General features: G+C 39.0%; 1 protein-coding gene across 1 annotated transcript in view; it reads left to right on the top strand.

Moving 5' to 3' along the window:
• The window catches only part of CUL4A (cullin 4A), a 36,319-nt gene extending 16,737 nt beyond the window's left edge, over positions 1 to 19,582 (top strand). The window contains exons 10-20 of the mRNA XM_090128500.1: positions 1,014 to 1,132; positions 3,380 to 3,572; positions 4,886 to 4,990; positions 5,412 to 5,522; positions 5,839 to 5,924; positions 6,799 to 6,906; positions 8,496 to 8,609; positions 9,655 to 9,760; positions 16,712 to 16,884; positions 17,703 to 17,855; positions 18,220 to 19,582. Coding sequence (XP_089984626.1) covers positions 1,014 to 1,132; positions 3,380 to 3,572; positions 4,886 to 4,990; positions 5,412 to 5,522; positions 5,839 to 5,924; positions 6,799 to 6,906; positions 8,496 to 8,609; positions 9,655 to 9,760; positions 16,712 to 16,884; positions 17,703 to 17,855; positions 18,220 to 18,315 — 1,364 coding nt within the window. The 3' untranslated portion in view covers positions 18,316 to 19,582. The remainder of the gene's footprint in view (positions 1 to 1,013; positions 1,133 to 3,379; positions 3,573 to 4,885; positions 4,991 to 5,411; positions 5,523 to 5,838; positions 5,925 to 6,798; positions 6,907 to 8,495; positions 8,610 to 9,654; positions 9,761 to 16,711; positions 16,885 to 17,702; positions 17,856 to 18,219) is intronic.
• The last annotated feature ends 5,076 nt before the right edge of the window (positions 19,583 to 24,658 follow it).

Raw genomic sequence — 24,658 nt, 5'->3', positions numbered from 1 at the left:
AGTGGGCGGAAGTTGACCTGGCATCATTCTTGAACATTGTTTGCCTTTCTGAACTTGTAAATAAGTCAAAATTGCAGTATTTTGAGATGAAGGAGAGAGTAAAAAAGGGAACATTTAAGTAAGGCTTGAAAATCCTTTGTAATCTAATACCATTTAAAATTTTGAACTAATTACGTATATGTTGTGCATGAAGTAGAATGGCCATACAGTATCAGCTGCACTGATGATGTGCATTGTCAACTTGTGTAGAATCAAGCTTTCTGGATTTTAAACACTGGCATAAATGGTACCTTCCCATTTCACTGAAGCCTCTATCACTAACACCAGACAATGGATCTGTGATTGCACTGGGAGTAAATACACAATGTAAAATTTGAGAATATGGTGAATGTAGTTGTAAAAAGCTTCCCATTTAGCCTTGAGCTTTGCTTTTCTGCTCATTAGTCCAAGGCCTAGTCTCATGTAGGATGAACTGAAAAAGGCAAAAGTTGCTTGGAAGCCATTTGTAATTGTGTGTTATTACATCAGTGTGGATGTAGACCATTTCTATCGTGTTCTTAATCTAAAAACGTGACCCAACACATTCCAGAAAAAAAAAAACTTGCCAAGTATATATCTTTGTTTTAAATTTAGGACACTTTACTTAGCGTAGTTTTTGATATTCCTTAGAGATTCTGTGAGATCTTTTGATAAAACTCTACACTTAAAATGAAGTACTGTTCATAAACTTTCTGCAAAAGGCTTTGAGTCAGCACTTCATTGGGAAAGTACTTCAGCTGACTTAAAATATTGTCACATAAGTCATTTCAGCTGGTTTATACCAGGGAACGTGTTAACCCTGAGCATAACACTCAGTTTTAGAAATGTTGTCTTTCAAAGTTTATACTTCTAAGCACGCTGGATAGTCTGTTGGTGTATTTCATAGAGATTTTTGGTTTTCTCTTGTATTTCCAATTGTGTTATGCAGTTCTATTCAAATTTGCTTGTATCTCTGATTTTCTTTTCTTTTTAAGGACTTGATAACCTGCTTGATGAAAACAGAATATCAGATTTGACCCAGACATACCAGCTTTTCAGCAGGGTAAAAGGGGGGCAGCAGATTCTTCTACAACATTGGAGTGAATACATCAAGGTATGTCACAGATCTCTTAATACCCTCAAAATGTATGCTGTTATCATAGGTTTATTCTATCAAAAAGAAGAATAGTATATCGTTAGGCATATGCATCAAAACTGTTTTAAGCAAATATGTTAATGCATCCCCCCCTCCAGTAATAATCACATGGTGAGAAACAGCAACACTTAAATTTTGATTTTAAATTCTTAACTACTTGGAAATTGCTTTCATCATACATTTGAATGATACACAAGAAGCTATTCTGGTTTACTTCTAGATAGAGCCATATGCACACTTGTTTAGAGTATGCTGGATTGTAGAATGTGTTGAGTTTCAGTATGAATATATTCACCTGTTTTACATACTTGGAAATGCAGGAGAATAGCAGAATGCAGCTGTTCTTCTGCAGATTGGTAGTGCTTCATGTTACCAACATAGAGCAATGCAGTCAGTAAGATGAATGCTTAAGCTGTTTCGAAAGGAACTCTCCCTTTGAAAATAATCTGTGATTGAAGTGGTATTTAGATAATTCTGGTCTGTTTAGCTAGGTGTAATAGTAAGGTAACATGCTGCCTCTGAGCAAATGAAGGCAGCAAAGCTTCACAGAAAATATTTCTTTCTGGAGTTAATTCCTCATGTAGTTCTCTCCTGAATAATCCATTGTTACCTCTTCCTTAGAGGCAAAGTGCACAACATCAGTTTGTTGTGGTGGTGACTTTCTGGTTTACCCATACCTAGAGCTATGTGCAAGTACCTGGAGAGAGGCCATATCCCCATCCACCCCCAAAGCTGAGACAGTTTGCTAAGCAGATTGTTGAGCAGTGTCTCTACCACCTGCAGCCCACAGATATGCAATTAGCTGTGCCAGCAAATAGAAAACTATGGGAAGGAGGACCAGGACCTTGCCTTTCAGCAACTGCAAGTTGGCTTACCATGCCATGTGTCTTAGAATCAGACCTTCAGTGGCCTTGTTTTAAAGAAACTTTTTCACATGCTCAGAAATCTAGAAATCTTGATCTTGTAGAGTCAATAAATCTTCTCCATTCCAACATTCTGTATGTTAGAGTGCATTAAAGTGAGGCTTCAGAAACTTAAATTCTATCCTTTGAAGCAGCGTAAGAAAAATTACATAGAGACAAAGTCCTGAAGGGAAGATAAGTGCTCTGCTGTAGTCACCTTTTTATGATTTTAGGCATGCCACTTAGCTCTGTATATCTCAGTTCTCCATTTGTAGACTGCAAAGATGCTTTGCAACTTTGGAATGTAGATGATGGAGGCTGAGAGAGATCCAGATGCTGTTAATGAAGGGGAAAATGGACTTAATACAAAATATATATAATGAGTCCAAGGACACTTGGCATCCTTGTGTTTGACTTGATTCACTCAGAAATGGCTCTTGAGAAAGATCTTAGTGAAAGATTGCAGGGATAATGAGGTATCAAGGTGGAAATTTTGAGGCTTGTGAGGAGTTTTCTCATCTTTGCTTAACTGTGGTGAAAAACATACCACCATATTGATATAAATACGCCAATTAAATACTGTTCAGCTGTTACTGTGCAGGTGTTCCTCCTTCTCATGGTGGAAAACTAGTCATTCTTTGTAGGGTAGTGATTGGTGTTATGAAGCAGCTGTAAATTGTCTGATAGGCTAACCTCATAGGATGGTTTGGTTCAGTGGGCAAGGGGTAACATAGCCCTAGTTCTTGGATAATAAATGAACAAGAAAAGAAAGAAAGTTGGGTCTGTGGCTTCTTCTTGCCAATAGGAAAATCCTGTTTGTTGGAAGTCAACTGATCTGGAGCCCTCACAGAGTGAGAACTCTTGGAGGGATGAGCAGCAGTTGGATTTCAGCCCTCTGCTCTTGTCAGTGAAGCTCACTAGTGGGGTCCAGAAGAATAGTTTGCCATTACACTTTCTAAGCCAGTTTCCATATAATTTCTTTTACATGAATCATGTAGTTCTGTATTTAACTGTAAACTTGTACATCGTGCAGTCGTGTCTACTGTGTATTTTTGTTTAGCTCCTGTCTTAAATGTGTATAATCTTTAAATCAAACGCTAATGTTTGAAATCCATTAATGTGTGTCTGGGCTTTTATTTTAAATTTTAATGCATCTCATTTTCTGAAAATGTGAAGTCACATAAGTAGCTCTGTAAAAATTATTATTCTCTCTAACGATTAATTTTATAAGGGTGAATGTGTCTGTTGGGGGAGACAGGTAGTGCTCTAAAGTATTTTATTATCAAAAGTGTTTGTTTTACAGAACTTTGGGACAACAATAGTGGTTAATCCTGAAAAGGACAAGGATATGGTGCAAGAGCTACTAGATTTTAAGGATAAAGTGGACCATATCATAGAAGTGTGCTTTCAGAAAAATGAAAAATTTATAAACTTGATGAAGGAGTCCTTTGAAACATTTATCAACAAGAGACCAAATAAGCCTGCAGAATTGATAGGTACACAAATATTTTTCTGTAAAATATTTCCAAAATCTGTAGAAAGCATGATAAGATGATGCTGCTGAGTGTGCTAGCGCAATAGTGGTGCATTATGCAGTTGCTTTAGGAGATCTGCTTTGGGAGCACTGTGGGAGCAAGCAGCGCGGGGTGTTGTTTAGATGTGTGCTGTGTCCCTAAGGAGTACATCACTTTGCTGTCCTGCACCATGCTTCCTGCACTGCAACTGGGCTAACTTGTGCTCAAGGAGCACAACGTGAGTGCTGCCAGTGGTGTGAAGGGCTAGGGAAAGTATAGCCAGAGCAGAATGCTTAACTGCGGTGGCAGATGAGTTCTCTGGGTGTTAAAGATCTCTCAGAAAGGAGTAAGTAGAGCCCATCTGACTTGAAGGCTGCTGTTGGAACAATTTTAAGACCTTCAGATAGAAGGAAGAAGAAAAAATTGAGTATCTTTAAGGCGAGAACTAATGCTCATAAATATTTTTGCTGGGATTATCCCTGATGTGGCAAAATCTGGCAGTCTGTTTTACCTACGGCCAGCATAGCTAGGACATTTCCCACCAGTAGAGGATCCTGTTCCTTGTTTTTCTCTCTCTTGCCTCTATTCAACATAGTTCATGGCTTCATCCTAAAATAAACTTGGTGGGTCAAATTGTGCAATTTAGTGAATACAGGTTAAAGCCATGATGCAGCTTGCTGTCATCTGCAGATTGTGATGTTTCAGCTATTGCAGTGGTTTACTTCTTACCCCAGTAGGTTGTGTAGGGATACTAACGTGGTGGCTTAATCAACATTTAGCTAAATTCATTGCTTAACAGTATTTCTAGCATTCTGAAGCTACTAACTTGAAAGCATCGCTTCTGTTTAAATTTTGGTATGCTCATAGCAAGGAGCAAGAGGGGTTTGCTAAAGGTCTACAAAAACTATAGTCCTCTCTGTGTTGTTTGTTTCTGTTTCTCATAAAATACATTCATATGCATTGTACACTTTCAGAATGTTGTCTTTCAATGAGTAATGTGCTTGCAATGAATATAACACAAAATGTGGGAACTTCAATGCGTTAATTTTAATGATTTTAATGTGTTCTTTTCTTGGATGGTTCCTTTTTGTGATATCTTTTTCCATTATGGCAGTAGTTACAATAAGCGTTCTATCATTCCACTGAATAAAGGGGTGGGAGAACAGAAAACTGAAAGCTTAGCACTTACCCTATATTTTTAATATACAGTACTACTTCAAGTGGGAAATGCTTAAGTTGGTGATTTAAGAGTTTTTATTTTTTTTATTAAGGTGTTAATTTTTTTTTATTTGTAGCAAAATACGTGGATTCCAAGTTAAGAGCTGGTAATAAAGAAGCAACAGATGAAGAGCTGGAAAGAATTCTCGACAAAATTATGATCATATTTAGATTCATTCATGGTAAGAAATACCTGTTCTAAGTTAATACAATTACAAATATTTTCTTTGCTACTAGCTGAACTTTAGTCCTCTGAGGGGAGTGTAAGAGATCATTTTTAGCATGAGCTTCCTCAAGAATTAGTCTTATATCTGAGTTGCCTTACAGTTAAAGGAGCACAATAAATACAACAGGGAGGACAAGCTTCTTTGGAGGTGAGGTTACAGTCTATGGTGGAGACCAAAAAGTGAGAGTAAGATTTAGCAAGAATAGAATAATTCAAACATAAAAAGAACCAATTGTCTATGTAGTTTTCTTTGTTGTTGGATAGTGAATATTGATCTACCGATCAATGTGTTATGAGTTAAGGCTTGTGTCACAAACCTGAAGTGTGATGGTGCAAATAGAATGTATGACTTTATTTTTGTTTCAATGTCCATGCAGGTAAAGATGTGTTTGAGGCATTCTATAAGAAAGATTTGGCCAAAAGACTGCTGGTTGGAAAAAGTGCATCTGTAGATGCTGAGAAGTCGATGTTGTCAAAGCTTAAGCATGGTAGGCATCTTCAGTTGTGTTAACTGTTTATTACTTTTTGGAATGTAATTTGGAATCCTCATTATCTCATGCTTTAAACAGTGATAAGCCAGATCCTGAGTAATATCTGAGCATTGTGCTCAGTGAGACCTAGTGGGTTGACCTCTCAGAGACGTGACTGGTTCATTTAATCTGCCTGCATAGGAGCAGAACACGTACTTAGTTGTGGGTGCTCCAAACCCTGTCAAATCTGGTGCAATTATCTCTGGTTAGACCTTCCTAAATTGTTCTGTGCTTGTTTGTAATTTTGGGATCTTTGCTTTAATTTGTGTGACAGAATGTGGGGCTGCTTTTACCAGCAAACTGGAGGGCATGTTCAAGGACATGGAACTGTCAAAAGATGTCATGGTTCAGTTTAAGCAGGTACCTTCAGATTGTGTTTATGTGCTAAATTTTCAACAGCAATGGGGAAGCACTTCATAGTGTTAAATTTGAATTAAGCTAAAATGAAGCTTTTGTGGAGGGCCCTGATCGTAGTCACAAAAAGTCATTATATATCTATTTATAGAGCAGAATTTATTTATTCTTTATCTATTCAGAGATAATCTTTTTTTACGGATTTATGTGATTTCTTTTTAAGCAAGTTGAGGTCTAAATGACACGTAGTAATTTAATTTGCTGACATCCTTTAAAGTCCATATTCCTTAATTCTGTAAACTATTGTTTCTCTTTGTGAATGACCTATGCCAGAGAAACTCCCCACAGGCTGCTAAAATGCATAGAAACCTTATATATATCTCAGGCACTGAACTTCACAGTGGTTGGTGACTGAGAAAATATGCTGCAAGAAAATGTTGTGCATGCTTGCCCTGCTGTTATGCTTCTCCCGGGCATCTTTTTGGAGCCTTACTGTGGACCAGGTACTGGGATAGAGGTCTGACTTGGAGCAGCTGCTCCACTACTAAAATACTGTAGTGATTTTTCCGTCCCAGACTTTATGGCTTGTCGAGGAGTGATCTTATACTGAAATTATAAGAAAATGTGTTGTCTCACAGAAAGCTGGAAGTCCCACGGAACCTTAAAATTTTTGTCCTGGCTTCTGATCGAAAGCTTTTGTTCTGCTTTCTTTTGTGTGTGTGCGTGAGATACCCTGTATCGTGTCTAATGAAGAATGTGACCTGTAGGAATTCTTCATTATTCTCCAAAGCTTAGATTTCTAATTTAAATCAAATGTATAATTTTTCTAATTTATCATGCAAACAGTATACCTGAATGATTTTTGTCCCTTGTATTTTAGTACATGCAGAACCAAAGTGACCCAGGAAATATAGACCTGACAGTAAATATATTAACAATGGGATACTGGCCAACCTATACGCCTATGGAAGTTCACTTGAATTCGGAGGTTAGTTTTTGAATTTTCCTTCTAAGTGCAATTTATGTAGTAGTATCACAATCAGTATCATAGGGTGAATTAATGCACTTAATGTAATGTATTTCTGCAAGACTTTAACACTTTTTTTTTCTCATTTCAAAGATTAAAAAGTACAGAAGTTATAACAGTGGATAAAATCTTCTCTGGGTTTTTTTTTCAGGTGATTGCTTCACTTAATTTTTTTTAACTTCCTAATAATACTAGTCTCAAATTAGTATCAAAGGAAAATCAGTGTCCTAATTAACATTGCATTTGAGCACTAGTTTAAAACAGTTCACCGTAATTAGCCAGTCTAGCTACAATAGTTATGCATGTTGATCCAGCCAATAGTTACATTATTGTATGATCTTATTTTTTTTCCCATAAGATCCTTCTTCTCTGTAATGTCTCATAAAACTAGCCCCAGCATTTAAATGGTGTGTCTGAAAAAAGACTGCTCGCAAGTTGACAGATTTTTGCAGTGCTCATATCTGTAGTTATATATATATTTCGAGTACTGCTTCATGCACTACCTTGCTTGATCTGAAGTGCAGCAAGCACTTAGGAGACCAGAGGTGGTGACAGTGCTCCCATTCAGTTCAGAACAGTGGAAGCTTTTGTGCATTTGCTTCTGTGCCACTTTTTCCTGGAATGAAGGGCCATGAAGATGATGAGAGGGTTGGAACACTTCTCTTGTGTAGACAGGTTGAAGTAGCTGGGCTTGTTTAGCTTGGAGTAGAGAAGGCTCTGAGGAGACTTCACTGTTGTCTTCCAGACTTGAAGGCAGCTTATAAGCATGAGGGAGGAACAACATTTTACATGGTCTGATAATGATAGGACAAGGGGGAATGGCTTTAAAATAAAAGAGAGGAGATTTAAGTTAGGTGTTAGAAGGAAATTCTTTGCTCAGAGGGCAGTGAGGCGCTGGCACAGTTGCCAGAGAAGCTGTGGTGCCCCATTCCTGGAGGTGCTCAAGGCCAGGTTGGATGGGGCCCTGGGCAGCCTGAGCTGGTGGGGGGCAGCCCTGCCTGTGGCAGGAGGTAGGGCTGGGTGGGCTGTGAGGTCCCTTCCAACAAAAGCCATTTTGTGATTCCTCAGTAGCACACTACTTTGGAAGGGTCCAGCTTGAACAACAAATCATAAAAATGGAGGAATAAAAACCTGTTACTTGGAATTCAAACATTGGAATCAGACTTGAGTCTCTGTAGGACAGAGGGGAGAAAGTTAATAGTCAGTATACAGGTATGAGTTGTATGCTTTTTGTTGGGTGACTGCTTGGTCAGAAGCAAACTCCAGGACAAGAATAATATTTTAGAGGTTTAAAAGCATTTATGGTTCTTCTATTTCACTTTTATTTAAGAAAAAAAATCAGAAGTTAAAAGCTATGAATAAAGAATTTATTTTTTGCAGTAGCACCAATATGTTTGAGAGCAAAGTTTAGCTCTTTTGAATTTAGCTCTTTTGCACAAAAAAACTTAGTATGAAATATTGTTGAGGAGAACCAAAGAAATTATATATGAAAACATCCAGCATCACTGTACTGGTAAAACACTAATAAACTTTGTCTCTTTGTTTTGCAGATGATTAAGCTTCAAGAGGTATTTAAAACCTTTTACCTAGGAAAACATAGTGGCCGAAAGCTTCAGTGGCAGACCACGTTAGGGCATGCTGTCCTGAAGGCAGAATTTAAAGAAGTGAGTTTGTTCATGGAAGTTTGCTTGTTTAATGCTTAGCCTGTTGGGATAACATTAAAGTTAGTTATTCAGAATATAGTCATGTTTAGTATTTCTTTTTTTTTAAATAAAGGTAGTAACATGTTTAGTGGAGGAACAATCACTGTTCAGTAATTTTATTTTGAACAGAAAGTGGGCTTTTTCTAATGAAACAGAAATACTGCCTAGCTAGAAGACACGAGCGAAACCTTCCATTTGTATTCATTCAAACAAAACTATTGAAATAAGGAGGGTTGTAATAAAGAAGGAAATTAAAGAAAAAAATCAGCATCTTATTTTTAATAGAGGATTGTTTTGATCGTAGAAATACTGGTGACATTTTTAGAATGCTTAACTGTTGCAAAAGGAGACTGAAGGGCATTAGTGATGTAATGACTTGTTAAAATTTAAACACTTGTTAAATTATTTAAGTCTTAAATAATCACATTGTTTCTTAATGTGGTTTTGTTTCTTGTCATGGAATATCTTGCCTTGCTAATGAATGCAACTAGTAAACAACAACAATGTTATTTTATAAACTCATTGTAAATAAAGAACTTAGGATTTTGGCACTATATATCACTAGGATAGATAGATATGTTGTTAATTGACCAAAGATTGTACATCTGTCTGAAGAGTTTCAGTTATTTCCTTTTCATTGCCAGCTGGAACAAACATTTTATTACTGATGATACGAGGTTGAAGCATAAAGAAATTTGCAACTGGTTGTAGCAAAGCCAGAATTCCATATATTGTAATTAAAATGAAGTGGTGTGGAGTAAATGCTAGGCTGTTCTAACGAGGTTTTGGTTTGTACTGTATTGCTACTGTTAGATAAACAGAAAAGGTTTTAAAAATATCCTGTTTCTTTCATACTGCATTCAAGCAGATTCTTCTGTGTGACAGGCAATCAAGAATGCACATCTATAAATAAAGAACGTACAGCTTCTCTAACTTATCAGATTTGGGAGATATAAGAGAAGATAGTCTGAAAATTACTTCTAAATATTTGACATTTCTTTTTTAGGGAAAGAAAGAATTTCAAGTGTCGCTCTTTCAGACATTAGTGCTGCTTATGTTTAATGAAGGAGATGAATTCAGTTTTGAAGAAATTAAAATGGCCACCGGTATAGGTAGGAGAAATACTTTGTGCTTCTTAAATTTATTCACTGAGTGACTGACAATTATGAATCTGCAGGTAAAGACCTCGCTTTAAGAATGCTACTATCAATCTGTTAGTTTTACAAAATACATGATTGCAATTCTTAAAATGCAAGTGGTGATAAAGGCTTGTTGTATGTACAGATTATTTCTGTTCTAGCATACTTTCAAATATTATAATCTGAAAATGATCTGTTATGGAATGCTGCCATTTTTCAAGAGATTATTTTAATTGAATTGTTCTGAGAGCATGGCCATCTCTTTTTCACCACTATTGCTGGAGTGCACTGTTCACAATAGATCTGATTTCTTAAAAAGAGTAGTGTCCAGTAGTGAGTATATATGGTAGCTGTTCTTGCACTTTGAACCTGAAGATGGATGAATATAGAAAACTGAAAAAAACCTGTAGTTTTCTTTTTAACCAGATGTAGTATTGGAGTAGAATATTCTTAGAGGTTTTTGTTCATTTGTTTCTCTAATTTTTATGCTTCCTTAAAACAGTTACCACCATTGGCATTAAAAAGAATAACTCTTCCATGGCTTTACTCTCTGCATCAACCAATAGGTCATATCCAGTAACCTCTGCTTGTCAAACCTTAAGATCAATAACACAACTGCTGAAGAAGTATCTGAATACACACAAACACTAAAATACTGTGAATATATTTAATAAAACATTGTAAAAAGGGATTGTCAAGAATCCCTGTGGTTCAGAAGGATGCATTTCAGAAGGCAGCACAACCTAAGTACTCACAGAATCACAGATTCTGGCCAGGTTGGAAGGGACCTCAAAGATCATGAACCTTAAACCCCCCGCCACATGCAGGGTCACCAACCTCCCCATTTAATACTAGACCAGGCTGCCCAGGGCCCCATCCAATCTGGCCTTGAACACCTCCAGGGATGGGGCATCCACAACCTCTCTGGGCAGCCTGTTCCAGCACCTCACCACTCTCTCTGTAAAGAATTTCCCCCTGACATCCAACCTAAATCTCCCCTCCCTCAACTTAAAACCATTTCCCCTTGTCCTGCAGTTATCAACCCTTTCAAAGAGTTGATTCCCCTCCTGTTTGTGGGCTCCCTTTAGGTACTGAAAGGCTGCAATGAGGTCACCCCACAGCCTTCTTTTCTCCAGGCTGAACAAGCCCAGCTCCCTCAGCCTGTCCTCATAGGGGAGGTACTCCAGTCCCCTGATCATCTTTGTGGCTCTCCTCTGGACCCTCTCCAACAGCTGTCTTTCTTGTACTGGGGGCTCCAGACCTGGATGCAGTATTCCAGATGAGATCTCACAAGAGTAGAGAGGGACATCACCTCCCTGTCTCTGTTAGCCACCCCTCTTCTGATGGAGCCATTTGCTTTCTGAGCTGCAAGAGCGCATTGCTGGCTCATGTTAAGTTTTTCATCCATCAGGGCCCCCAGGTCCTTCTCACAGGACTGCTCTCAAGGACCGCTCCTTCCAGTCTGTATAAATACCTGGGATTCCTCCGGCCCAAGTGCAAAACTTCGCACTTTGCTGTGTTAAACCTCATTAGGTTCACCCAGGCCCACCTTTCTAGCCTGTTGAGGTCCCTCTGAATGACATCCCTTCCTTCTACTGTTTCAGCCACTTTGTGTCATCAGCTTGGTGTTGTCAACAAACTTGCTGAGGGTGCACTCGATTCTGTCATTGATGTCATTGATAAAGATGTTAAAGAGCTCCAGTCCCAAGACAGACCCCTGGGGGATGCCACTTGTTACCAGCTTCCACCTGCATGTAGAACCATTGATGACCACCCTCTGTCTGTGGCCTTTTAACCAATTTCTTATCCATCAAGTGGTCCATCCATCAAATCCACATCCCTCCAGTTTGGAGATAAGGATGTGGTGGGGGACCATGTCAAACGCGTTGCTCAAGTCCTGGTAAATGACATACTCCAGTTTCTCAGACTTGAAGCTTCATGCTGCTTAGTCACTCATTCCATAAATGCTAAGGGAGCTGAAGAAAACTTGTGCCAGCATGGATGATAAGCACTGGGATAGTCCAGAGACTCATTAGGTCAGAGTACAATGCTTACAGAACAAACGTAAGCTCACACAAGCCTGATCCAGATCCTGCATTCTCACTTTGTATTACTTTACCTTAGAGCTTACATTCTGGCTGCTTTACAGCAACAGATTAAAATTTGCTGTGTGAAAACCCGTTACATTATAGCAGAATAGAAAGGATTTCAGTGAACTGTTATTAAGGCAACCATTTAGAACTGATGGATTGTTGGGAGCTGCCTATTTTGTCATGTAATCGCATTGAGTGCTATGCCTATTTATTTCTCTTAAGAGGAAGTAGTGTAGAAATCCATGTAATGAGGATAGTTCTTGGCTCACAGGTTCCTCATGAGTCCAGCGTGGCTGAAGTAAAATTTCTCTTCCAAGCATGGCATTCAGAGCTTCTGTCATTCCCATTTAGCAATCCCCCACCTTGTAAATGAAAGTCTTATGGGCAGAAGTGCTCTCAGGAGTCAGTCTCACACTGCCCCTTTCCTGCCTCCTGCTACTTGGCTGATCCTTTTGCTGAGCAGTACTCTGGATTTTGCCCAGTAGTGATAAGCTGTGAAACTGTTGACCACCGCATGTTATACAAAGGGAAGCTTACAGCATTCAAGGGACAAGGTTCAGTGAAGAGCAATGCACTGGGAGGTTTCTCAATGCGTGGAAGCCACCTCTGCCTTGGGAAGTCCCTTGGTCCTAAGTGACTGAAACTCAGCAGTAGGGTAGGAAACAGAGAGGAGCAGGGAAGCATGGAGCGTTCCTGCATTAGCTTCCCTCTTGCATACTATCCTATGCATGCCAGCTTATGGCCTGTCAAAGGCAGGGCTCTGGTCTGGATGGACCTTCTGACCCAGATGTCTGTTCTTCTGTTATAAAGCAAATGCAGGTGGATGCTGAACCTTCTAACTCTGAAGTATTGTGTTTAGCTACTTCCTTTACTTTGGTGTTTATGTGTGCTAGCCCTTCTTTGGGGGTGCTGGAAGCTTTGTGCAATTCTTACTTGGTGTTCTATTACAAGGTGTTAACCAGTCTTTGTACACTGGTAGTTACTGCAGAAGAGATCAGAGCTATACCAGTGCCATAAGACAAAATAAAATATAGTAAGTTGAAGTGTCAGTAAAGAGCATAGAAAGATAGCAAGTCAGATACCAGCATCTGATGATATTCACCTGGAAGCTTTACAGAAACTTTCCAGTATAAATACTGAATTAATCTCTCATAACTTAACGTGAGACTTGGTGTGGGAAGAATGGTAGGTGACGATAGCAGTGGTTTGGTTTGGGAGTTTTGTTTTGGTATTTGTTTTCGAAGTTCATGGAGTAATTCTGCAGGATATCAGGCATGCAGTGGGAAGAAGAGAACTGGTAGGCTCATGGCTAAGTCTGTATCAATGAAGAGCCAGCACAGTTTCTGAGGTGAATTGAGTGAGCAAGCATATGCATAGTTGTAACTGTATGCTTGGTTTTTTAAAAGTTCTGTTAGAGCTTATAACAAGCTCTTAAGTAAGTTTTCATTGCTTGTGAGGTGAATTCTTATGGGTGAATAATTCACTAGAGGACAGAAAATAGCTAGAAATTAAAAGGCTACTTTCATAGTGAAAGGAAGCTCCTAGTAGGGATTCCCTTGTTATTATTCAACTTAGTCACTAATGATCTGAAAAAGAATATTGATCTGACAGAATTTATGCTTCTTCCTTAGGAAGGCTAGATCTGAAAAGATCTAGAAGTTGCAAAGGGATCTCCCACTCAAACAATTAGGAGATCAAATGGTAGCCAGTGTTCAGTGTTGCTGAATACAAACACATCTGTGGAGGGAGGGAAATAACTTTAACCACATGTGCAGAGTCTGGCTTTGTTATGTGCGACTGCCATGTATTTTGATCCAATCCATATAACATTGTGCAGCTGTTCTCATCTGAAACAGAATTAGCTGTCTAAGATTAATGGCAGGCCTGAAAGCTGTAATTCTCAAACTTCACATCAAGTCAGCCCCCAGTTTCTTGCACAATGTGCACTGCTGTTTGAGAACACCATAAAGGTGATCATAAATTCTGTTTATTTAATATGTTCCCTTAAGCCTCTTAGAGGCACCATGAACAGTGTACAGGAGTGAGGTGTAAAACATTTGGGATTTTCCAGTGTTAGAAAAATCTGTTTGGCAGCTCTGGTAGTCTCCCTCTCCTGTTGGAACTTTCACAGTGGTTCCTTAGGCCTCTAAGTCACGTATCCCCAGCTCCTTTGCTGACTGCAGCAGGAGATGGGGCCAGGCAGATCAGTATTTTTGTGGTTTACTTGAGCGTCATACTGAAGTTAATAGAAAGAGATTATAGGTTTGTGTGGCAGAAACCAGTAAGAGGGTATGACTCAAAACCTTCAATAGTTTGAGGAAGCACTAAATACAGTAAAACTGAGCAATCTGTGTTCCTTGCTGAACTTGACAGGAGAGTTCAGCTGCAGGACAGAGCATCAGTTAGTTCATATTAGTCAAACAGTTTTGGTCTATTATGTGCAGTTTACAGAGGTGAAGATGATACCTTCTGTGATTCTGCTATTCAGGCTCTTAGTCGTTTATGCAGTTTCTGTATTAGCTATATTGCTGGATTTACAGTTTTACAGGTTGGTTTTGTAAACGTCCTGTACTTAAAGTAAGTGAGTGTCTGGTTTCAAAACTCCCGGGTATTGAAATAACCAGAAGACTGGTTGCTACCTGTGTTTTGGACTTTGTCTATTGCATCTTTAAGTCCCATCTAACACAAAATACCTACACTGTTCTGGGACAAGACATGGCCTGTCACCACATTTACACACAACCCCCCCCACCCCAAAGACATTCCATTTGTCTTCATATCCCTTTGTCTTCATCCACATAGAACGTAGAATCACAGAATGCCCCAAATTGGAAGGGACCCACAAGGATTCAGCTCCTTTCCCACACAGAATCACTCAAAAAACAAACCCTGTGCCTGAGGATGTTTCCTTGAACTCTGGCATCATGGAGCTGTGCTCGCTGCCCTGGGCAGCCTGCTCCATGCCCACACACCAAACACACCAAAGGACCTCAGCTGCTCCTCACACACCTTGCCCTACAGACCCTTCACCACCTTTACAGCCTTCCTTTGGACACTCTAACAGCGTTGTATCCTTATGCTGTGGCACCCACACCACACGCAGTGCTGGAGGTGAGGCAGCACTCACAAAGCAGAGCAGGACAGCTGCTCCCCTCGCCGGGTGGCAGTGCTGGGCCTGGTGCACCCCAGGGCATGGTTGGCTTTTGGCTGTCAGGGCACAATGCTGGCTCACAGTCAAGTTGCCATCAGTCAGAACCCCCAGATCCTTTTGTGTGGGGCTGTTCCCCAGCCCCTTGACCCATCTGTACATTAAGATCCAGGGAATAAATATATCCAGCGCCATACAGAAAATAGACATGATTAAAATGTGCCATATAAAAGTAATCTAAAAATAAAAGATTAGGAACCTCAACAATATGCTACCTACAAAGAATTAATTGGGCAGAGCTGGGACTTGTTACAGTTTTCAGTCACAGTTAGAATAAATTATGCCCAGTCTCTCTAGAAGATACGAGATTGCTGCTTATATACTGATACAGTTAGAAAATATATCAACCGTCACCCAGAGAAAGAGCAGATTACCTGCTCTTTGGTTGCTGTGCTTCTTTTAGACATTGTCCAAATATATTCCCCATTTTCCCTTCCTTTCTCATTATTGAGAAAGCCTCTCTGAGATAAATATATTTCCTGCTTGCGTGATTGAAAGGCAACTGTGAGTTCCTCACCCTTTGGCATTCTGTGACCTGCAGTTTCACATGCACAGCAGAAGCAAGGCTCTGAAGGGTACTGGGGGTTTGTAATGGCATCCTTGCACAGCAGCATGGACAAAAACACATCAGCAATCTGTATTCGCTGAAAGTGAAAAACCTAAAAAGTGTGAAACGGAATATTTTAATAATGAAAGAAGAATGGAAGTTGTTCTGTTGAGTTGCTGAAAGTCATTCTGTGTGAATGTGTAAGCTAAAGTATTTTAGAAATAAGTGCTGTACTTTAATTCAACCATTCTGTGCATTTCAGCACTGCATTGCAAAACATTTGTTTTAATTCGTAGACTTTTCAGATCTGACACACTTGATGATAATTTTGTGTCATAAATAAAAGTATTCTAGAGACTGCAGAGGCTGTTTTAATGCAAAATCCGGAGACATCTTTGCAAGATAATTACTAGAATGCTTTAGGTTTCATTTATCTACTTTTCCAAGTGCTTTTAGCTTTAAATCTTTATAGATAAAATTTCCTTCGCCCACTTGTTTCCACTCCTTTCCCATTGTGGAGAAGTTCTATGAATATAATAGCTGTTAGCGGCACCTTCTAAGTTGATAGGAAGATGTTTGGTGAGACTTCTCTCCTATTTTCTTCTTCGTTTTTCATTTGTGTTTATATTTGCATCTGAGTGTTTAGAAATAGTGATGAAATCACATAAAATGAGTGTTTGATTTTCTTGTCATCAGCTGATTTTTCTTTTGATGTCCTGTTACTGCCAAACAAAGCTACAGCAATAAAACTAGGCTCGTGTTGCTGAGATTTTTTTTCTGATACTGCTGCTAGATAGAAGCTTTGCTGAGATGATCCCTATGTTCTTGTCAAGTCTGTATTCTTGATTTGTGCAGTTCTGTGCACACTTACAGTGCATGCTCTCAGCACTTACCTATGAGATGTGTGAGGCCAAGCTTGAAGACTGTAAGCTGTTAGATAATTAGAACTTAGCTTGGAAGAATGCTTTAATATAAAAATCAGTAATTTTTTTCATTACATGCCTCATTTAATTGCATAAAACCTTTCACATTAATGTTTTGCTCTCTTTTCTCTTATACTTTGAATTTCTTCACAGAGGACAGCGAATTAAGAAGAACCTTGCAGTCTTTAGCTTGTGGGAAAGCACGAGTACTGATTAAAAATCCAAAGGGCAAGGATGTAGAAGATGGAGACAAATTCATCTTTAATGGTGATTTCAAGCATAAATTGTTTAGAATAAAGATCAATCAAATCCAGATGAAAGAAACAGTATGTATTTATTTTTGCCTTCATTCTGGTTAATTGTTTATCCCTGTCCCACAAGGAGAGACAGAATCTCTGCATTTCCTCTTGTAGCTTCTGTATTAATAGAAAGGAAACATGCTTTAATTTTTTGGTAGTAAGGCTGACTCACTGAGGCAATAAAAATTCTAAATCTCACTGAAATCGAAACAATTCAGATTCCTTCCTTTGCCTACAAAATTAAATGCTATCATATTAAACTGATGATATGGTCTTGCAGATGTTTCAGTGTGTCTTACAAGTTTTCAAGGCTGAAGAGCTGGCACTACATTGAACTCATGACTCAAATGTGTCACTGTGTCACTTTTCTTTATTGGGATAGTAAGAGAGCTATTAAAAGGTCAGGGTTGTCCCCTTGTTTGTAATGGATGTCCTTGTTTTACTCAATTCCCAGTTTTGGACACAAGCTGATGTGTTTTAATTAGTATTGAATTGTTTCCTTTTGGCCTTTGTACATGAAAATTAAAAAGTAAATCCGAGTTGAGCAGCTTTGTGCAGAAGACAGTATTTGGACTGTCAAATTCTTGTGTGTTCTTCTCAAAATATGAAGAGAGTTTTTATAAGGTAGATTGATTTATCAAATTTAAAATATTACATGATCTTTATTTAGATTGTCTTTAATTTTATATTTGGCTTGCTTCAGCAGCACATTTCAGAATCACTTGGTTCTTAGCAAGCAGTAATGTATGCATCTGTCTCAAGGTCAGACAATAAAACTACAGAAATATAATGGATAAAATAATAGCAATAAAAGATGATATTTGTGGTTTTGTATTGTTCTTTAGGTCGAGGAACAGGTTAGCACAACTGAAAGAGTATTTCAAGACAGACAGTACCAGATTGATGCTGCCATTGTACGAATAATGAAGATGAGAAAGACTCTTGGTCACAATCTCCTTGTTTCTGAATTGTATAACCAACTGAAATTTCCAGTAAAGGTAACTGATTTTATTTTTCAAACCCTTCTAGAATTATCAAAAAACATTTAATGTATTTTCCCATTCAGCTTGTCTGTAAGAGTAAGAAATGTGAAGTGTGTCCGAATTAAGTCCAAAGATTCAGGTATTAAAATGAGCCTGTGAGCAGAATGAGCCAAGGTATCAGAAGGAAACAGTTTACCTATTTAATGTGGTTCATTTTCTTATGTAGTTTTTAGCTGTCCTGTTTTTTTGTTTTGTTTTCATTTATGGGTCTTTTTGTTTGTTTTGGTGGAGGTTTTTTTCTCTGTTTCTTTGTTTTTTAAATAAAATATATCTGCATTCATATTATTAACTGTTCTATTGATCTCATCTTTTCTTGAAGCCTGGAGACTTGAAAAAGAGGATTGAATCTCTCATTGACAGAGACTATATGGAGAGAGACAAAGACAACCCCAATCAGTACCACTACGTTGCATAACGAAGAGGAAATACATATTAAAAATAATAATAATTAAAAAACAAATCATCCAAATATATCTTCAGGACACCGAATACCTATGCTGTTCAAGACTTTATTTTTAGCAGATTTCAGGTTGATGTGTATTATTCAACCAGCTGCATGCACTGCTGTGGACAAGAAGCAAAATGACATTAATTGATCATCCTTATCAAGACTCCTTACTAGTTTTAAATGTCACATTTTTGTTTCTTTTAGATACTTGTTTGTTCTTTTTGGTTCTTGAAAGTTTATTTTTACTGTTTTGCTTAACAGTGTCATTGAAGTTGGATGGAGAGGTAAAATTACCTGTGCAAGACATACGTTTGTGAAGGATGCAAGTCTGTTTTTTCATTTCTCTGTTCTAGCTGCATCCATAAGGACCCTATATGCTGCATTCTTTAGCTACAGTGACAAACTTGGGTAACTTTTTAAAAACCCCTAATTGATGAACATTTATGTACAAACAGTGTTGTTGAAATACACTGAGTTTTTGAAATTATGCATCATGAAAACTCTCAATTTTGTGTTCGTTTAATTTTCTTTCAAATGATTATGAACTTCAGTCTGGTTTGATAAATCAGGTTTTGAAGTGAGATCCTTTATGTGCCAAGAGGACAACTGTGTGTGTAGTGAGTTGTTGGATTATTTAGATATTATTTTATTACTATTTCTGCTGGGTTGAGTGGCAAGGATTAGATTGAGTCAGATGCCCTACCTCATTTTAGGGCAGCTGGTTTTTATCACTATTTATGTACTTGCCACAACATTTAGTTTTGCCTTTAAAATCACATACAGGGAAACTACTGTACAGCGTGATCCACTTTAAGAAACAAAACTTTTTTTAAAAAAAGACTTTTATGGTCTTGATGTTGTGAAAGCATAGTTTTTTGTCTTGAAAGACTGAGGATTTTGTGAGTATTTTGTTACGTATTGTATATATGTAAGTGGATTTGAATTAAAGAATGAAAGACATTGTAGATCTGTTAGATAATTGCAACTATAAAGATGATACCTTTTGTGGTTCTGCTTACAAGATACTGTTTATTTCCCAGATTTGCATACTGGTGTGTTTCATTCTGAAAAAGAACTACCAAAGGAGTTTTGATCATGGCATAAATGAGAATTACAACAGCAATATTTTCTGAGAGATACTTTACTAAGCTTATGCAACATGGATTTTGTGTATCATTTGGAAGGCCACCATCTCAAATTAAACATTGCTGAGATTTGACATCTCACAGATTTACATAGTGGAGTCCTCATTCTGTCATCTGGTGTCATTAATTGTATTGCATTCTTCTGAATTATTTTTGTTCCCTTTTGTGTTTAGGAACTAAAAACATTCAGTTTCTTGTATTTAAAAAATATTTAATATTGTAATTTAATGTAGACTTATTTTAATATTTGAACCCAGTTAATTCAAATAAAATCTTTGATGCATATTAGATTTCTTAGCCTTTGTTAGAATGTGGCACTTGAGTTTATTTCCACACCTGCAAAACCCAGTCAGCTCCATCTTTCTAGACTTCTAAAACAAGCAGGAACGTGCGCCTCGGAAATGTAATGGGCAGAGGCTTTAACCACATAAAAAGTTGGCAGTTTTAGACAGTAACTGATAAACTGATACGAAGCAGTGTGCATGTATTGCCTTCCCTTTCTGAAGCCATCTTCCTGGTTCAGTAGGTTTATTAAGAGCAGTGGTGCTATCCTGAAGATTAACCAATTCTGCCTTGCAAAGAGATGTTAATTGAGTGATAAAAAGTGCTGAGATGTGTAATTTTTCTTAGTTACCGCAGCCTAGGACTCCTTGGCCTAATTACTTTGCTGTAGCAATTAGAAATGAGTTGTTCCATGAGCAGTGGCAATATTGAAGCCTGTCATTCTGTGATGTATGCCCTTTGTCCCTAACTGTATTCTCCCCCACCTTCTCCATAAATAATCTCAAGAGGCAGTGCCATGGAGTTATTCTGCATAGTTCTGCATTTCTCTTGATAGGAACTAAAAGAAAACCAACAGAGTTGGTTCTACTCTCCTTACCCAGCACAACCTACAAAGATGTAATTCAGTCTTAAGATTTTAACTCTTCCAAAGTGCTCTGAAAGTGGATTCAGAGGTTCAAAAGCTTTCGGAGATTGACAGCTGTGGTCACAGCTCTTGTTCTGTGGCCTTCATTTTCAATTTGGCTTCCTTAAACTTCTCCTCCTGGAATTCTGTACATGCTGAGCAAATAGGAAAGTGGTTAGCTTATCAGTCAGCATGGTAATCACTATTCTATTTCATTCAAAATATCTGCACTTGGTTGTTGTTGATTTTTTTGTTTGTTTGCTTGTTTGTTTTGGGGTTTTTTTGGTAGGCTGCTGATAGAATTCGGTTGAGCAGCCTGTCTCAACCATTTTGGTTGATAGTGGCTGTTTGGTTCACTATGCCCCATGGGCGTATCTGTGACCGCATGGATGACATTGCTAAAAATTTCTTCCTGGAAGATTGCTTAGTGATGAAGACATCAGGCTGCAGCAAAGTAATAGATTTAATCTGCAGTACATCTACATTTGGTAGAAAATGTCTTGAAAGCCTGAATCAGGGTAGTTCAACATCCTTGGAGCAAATTGTGTAGCAATCCTCATCTATGGAATAATAAAAATAACAGCAGGAGTCCGGGATACAAGGAAGAATCCATGGATCTTGCCAAAATCTTCCAGTTTGATTCAATTTATCTTAAACCTTCAGTTTAATTCAACCAGGCATATATTACATGTTTTTAAAAAAGCCAGTTTTTCATCTCAATGTTTTCTGAAGGAAAGCAGTGTGTAAACACAAGTCGATGGCTGATGGTTGTAGGTTCTGCCCGAGTCTGGCAATTAAAGTTTTGCTGTCAGCCACTAACAACCTTCTTCCTGCCCACTCCTCGTGCCATGTTGCCTTCATTCTGTCTTTTATCTCACCTTGTATTACCTTGTCTAAACCCGTGTTTATGATCTAACTCCTTTGGTCTGCTTCAGCTTCCTTCTTTCTGCCAATCTTAGTGCTGTGTCTCTTTGAAAAAAAAAAATAAAAAAATTACACAACCTTTGGTGAAGTTTAGTGTGTCAATTTGTTATGCAAAGAGACCTACTTGGAGGTTTATGGTCTTTGACAGGTGTACTATGGAAAGCGGACTCTGAACTATAGATTCAATTATCTATTTCTGGACAAACTTCTTTGAAAAGAAAATAACCCTGTGAAGTGAGATAATGTTCAGCAAAAGCAAAAAATGGAGTCATGTTTCACGGAAGTTCTTTCCAAGAAAAAAATTCTCAATCTGTATTCTGTCTTCCATTCTAGCATTCTGCCTGAGCTTTGCACACCAGTTTGTACTGTCTCTCTCAGTGTGGACATTTCCTCTGTTCTCCCCCTTAAAGAGCCATTCTGCATCCATGTTTGGTGCCAGAGACAAGGTGTATCTGGAACTGCACACACTGCTCAGCATCTCAAATAAAATACATGAGGGCTGGGTAAGGACTGTTTTTCCCTTGGTGACAGCACTCATTTGGGTCTCTGGGTTTCATCTGCATACCAGCCTTCACAGAAGCAGCATTTTACATTTGTTTATATCTTACACTGCTATCAAGTTTGCTTGGTGTTGGCCAACAAATATTAGAGCAGTGAGGCTGATGGCCAATATGTTTGCATGAGACATGTTTCATTAGGAAAATAGACTAACAAACACCAAGTCAGAACTGCTGGCAATAATGTGGAGCTTGGATATAGTGCAGTTTCTACACTGCTATAAAAGCTAATGATCCACAGTATGTAAGATCAACATCATTTACTGCTGGAGTCTTATGTTTTATAATTACCAACTTCTTGCCATAATGTTATTGCTTGATGCAACATATATGTTGATAAGAGTTGGTAGTAATCCAACAATCTATCATTTTTCAACTTATAAATGCCTACTTTTTTTTTTTTTTCAGTAGAAAGGAAGATTATCGTGTAGAAAACTTAAACTTGCCATGGGGCCTTTCTCTTCATATTGTATTCTGACAGACCTTACTTCACTCCCAGTGCAGGTTTCAAAGCAGGGATTAAAAGAAATGGGAACAACCAAGGTCCCACTTCCATTAATGTCCACTCCTCTGCAGATGACTCATTTGAACACTTGACCATTGCTGCTACTTATGTCCTTTTTTAAGCTGAGTAATAAACTTCTGCTTTTGCTATTAGACGGTGAGAATAAAGACTGCTACAAGTGCAGGAGTTAAAAATAAATAAATGAAAAACAAAATACTTCTCTGTCTCTAGAAAGGACAGATAAAAATGCAGTGTAACATAAGGTCTGTTTATAGCAATATCATCAAAATAGAAAGGCAGACCCCCAAGCCACACTTAATCTTTAGAAATTTTCATGAAAATAGGAAGTGTGAGTGAACTGAGACGACCAGCAGTCTAGAAGAACTGGCCTTGATTCAGCAGCTATTGGTAGCTAAACTGCATTTTCACGTAGTACTAAGTGAAAATGTGCAAAGGCAGCTTGGGAGCAGAAATGATCCTGATGAATCTAGAGTATGCTGTAATGAGAAGGATGATGTGGCAGTCATTTTGAGAAAACAAGCATGCTGCTGTTGGCACACTTTCTAATGCCAGAAATAGTAAAATAAGTCCTTGTAAGGTTTCAGATGAGGAAACTATATCCTCAACAATTCAGATAAGAAAGAGCATTGAATTACATTGAATTACAAAGTGATCATATGTCTGGGCTCTGTATCTCCATTACTGCATTAACATCTGATCTCAACACTACTTTTTTTTTTCTTCCCCAAAAATAATGGGAAGGGATTTCTTAAAAATGTAATCTATAAAAATACCAGGCAACATCAGAAGCTATGTGACAGTAAAGTAAATTTTACCTGAAAAATGACAACTCAGTGGTCACTGTTTAGGATTGGAAGAGATACATATATGCACAGATACATCACTTAAAGAGATAACAGACCATTAAGTTCCAGTGATTTTATACGGCTGGGCCTTCATGTATTCTACCCACATCAGATTGCCTTTAAACACGTTTTGAAGGAAACATAGAGCTTAGGTGGGTTTAATTGCTTTCACTTATCTCTACCACCTTCCCAATATGCCAGTTTGTGCCCATAGCCCCTTATCCTGGCACTGGGCTCCTCTGACAGGAGCCTGGCTGTGTCTTCTGTGCATTCTTCCCTCACGTATTCATGGACATTGCTGAGATCCCCCTGAGCCTTCCCCATGCCCAGCAGCCCCAGCTCTCCCAGCCCCTCCTCACAGCAGAGGTGCTTCAGACCATTCAGTGGCCCTATGATGGACTCTCTCCAATATATCCATGCCCTGCTTGTACTGAGGAGCCCTGCACAAGACTCAGCACTTCAGGTGAGGTCTGACCAGTGCCAAGTACAGGGGAAAGACAACTCTCCCAGCATCCTGGCCTGCATTAGAAATAGTGTGGCCATCAGGAGCAGAGTTAATCATCCCTCTGTACTCAGCACTGGTGAGGCTGCACCTCATGTACTGTGTTCAGTTTTGGGCCCCTCACTACAGGAAAGACATTGAGGCCCTGAAACCTGTCCACAGAAGGGCAACGAAACTGGTGAGGGGTCTGGAGCACGAGTCTTATGAGGAGCAGCTGAGGGAGCTGGGATTGTTTAGTCTGGAGAAGAGGAGGCTCAGGGGAGACCTCATTACTCTCTATAACTTCCTGAAGGGAGGTTGTGGTGATGAGGGGTTTGGCCTCTTCTCCCAGGCAACAAACAGGAGCCGGGGAAACGGCCACAAGTTGGCCAATCTAAACCAGGGGAGGTTTAGGTTAGACATAAGAAAAACTTTTTCTCTCAGAGAGTGGTCAGGCACTGGAATGGCTGCCCAGGGAGGTGGTGGAGTCGCCGTCCCTGGCAGCATTCAAGAGGTGCCGGGATGAGGAGCTACGAGATCTGGTTTAGTGCTTGTGGTAGCAAGGGTAATGGGAGGATGGTTGGACTAGATGATCTTGCAGGTCCTTTCCAACCTTGTGATTCTATGATTCTACGACACACTGGGGGCACTTTGCCTAGCACAGCCAAGAACGCTGTTGGTGTTCATAGTGGGAAACACAACACTGCTGACTCATGTTCAGCTTCATCTCTCCAGCTCCTTTCCTGCAAAGCTGCCTTCCAACTGTGCAGCCCCATTATGTTCCTTGCGAGCAGAACAACCACTCCCCGTGCCCTCACCCCACTCCCACCCGTACCAGCGCACACGCAGAACCAAGCACGCATAAACCCCCGACCAAAACAACCCCCGCAAAACCGCGAGAAAACTCCTCACACTCTCGCGAGAC

Source organism: Phasianus colchicus, chromosome 1 (genome assembly GCF_987193195.1).
Source record: "Phasianus colchicus chromosome 1, bPhaCol1.hap1.1, whole genome shotgun sequence".
Lineage (NCBI taxonomy): Eukaryota > Metazoa > Chordata > Aves > Galliformes > Phasianidae > Phasianus > Phasianus colchicus.
The sequence above is the reverse complement of the archived record's forward strand: the minus strand, read 5'-3'. Positions and strand labels throughout refer to the sequence as shown.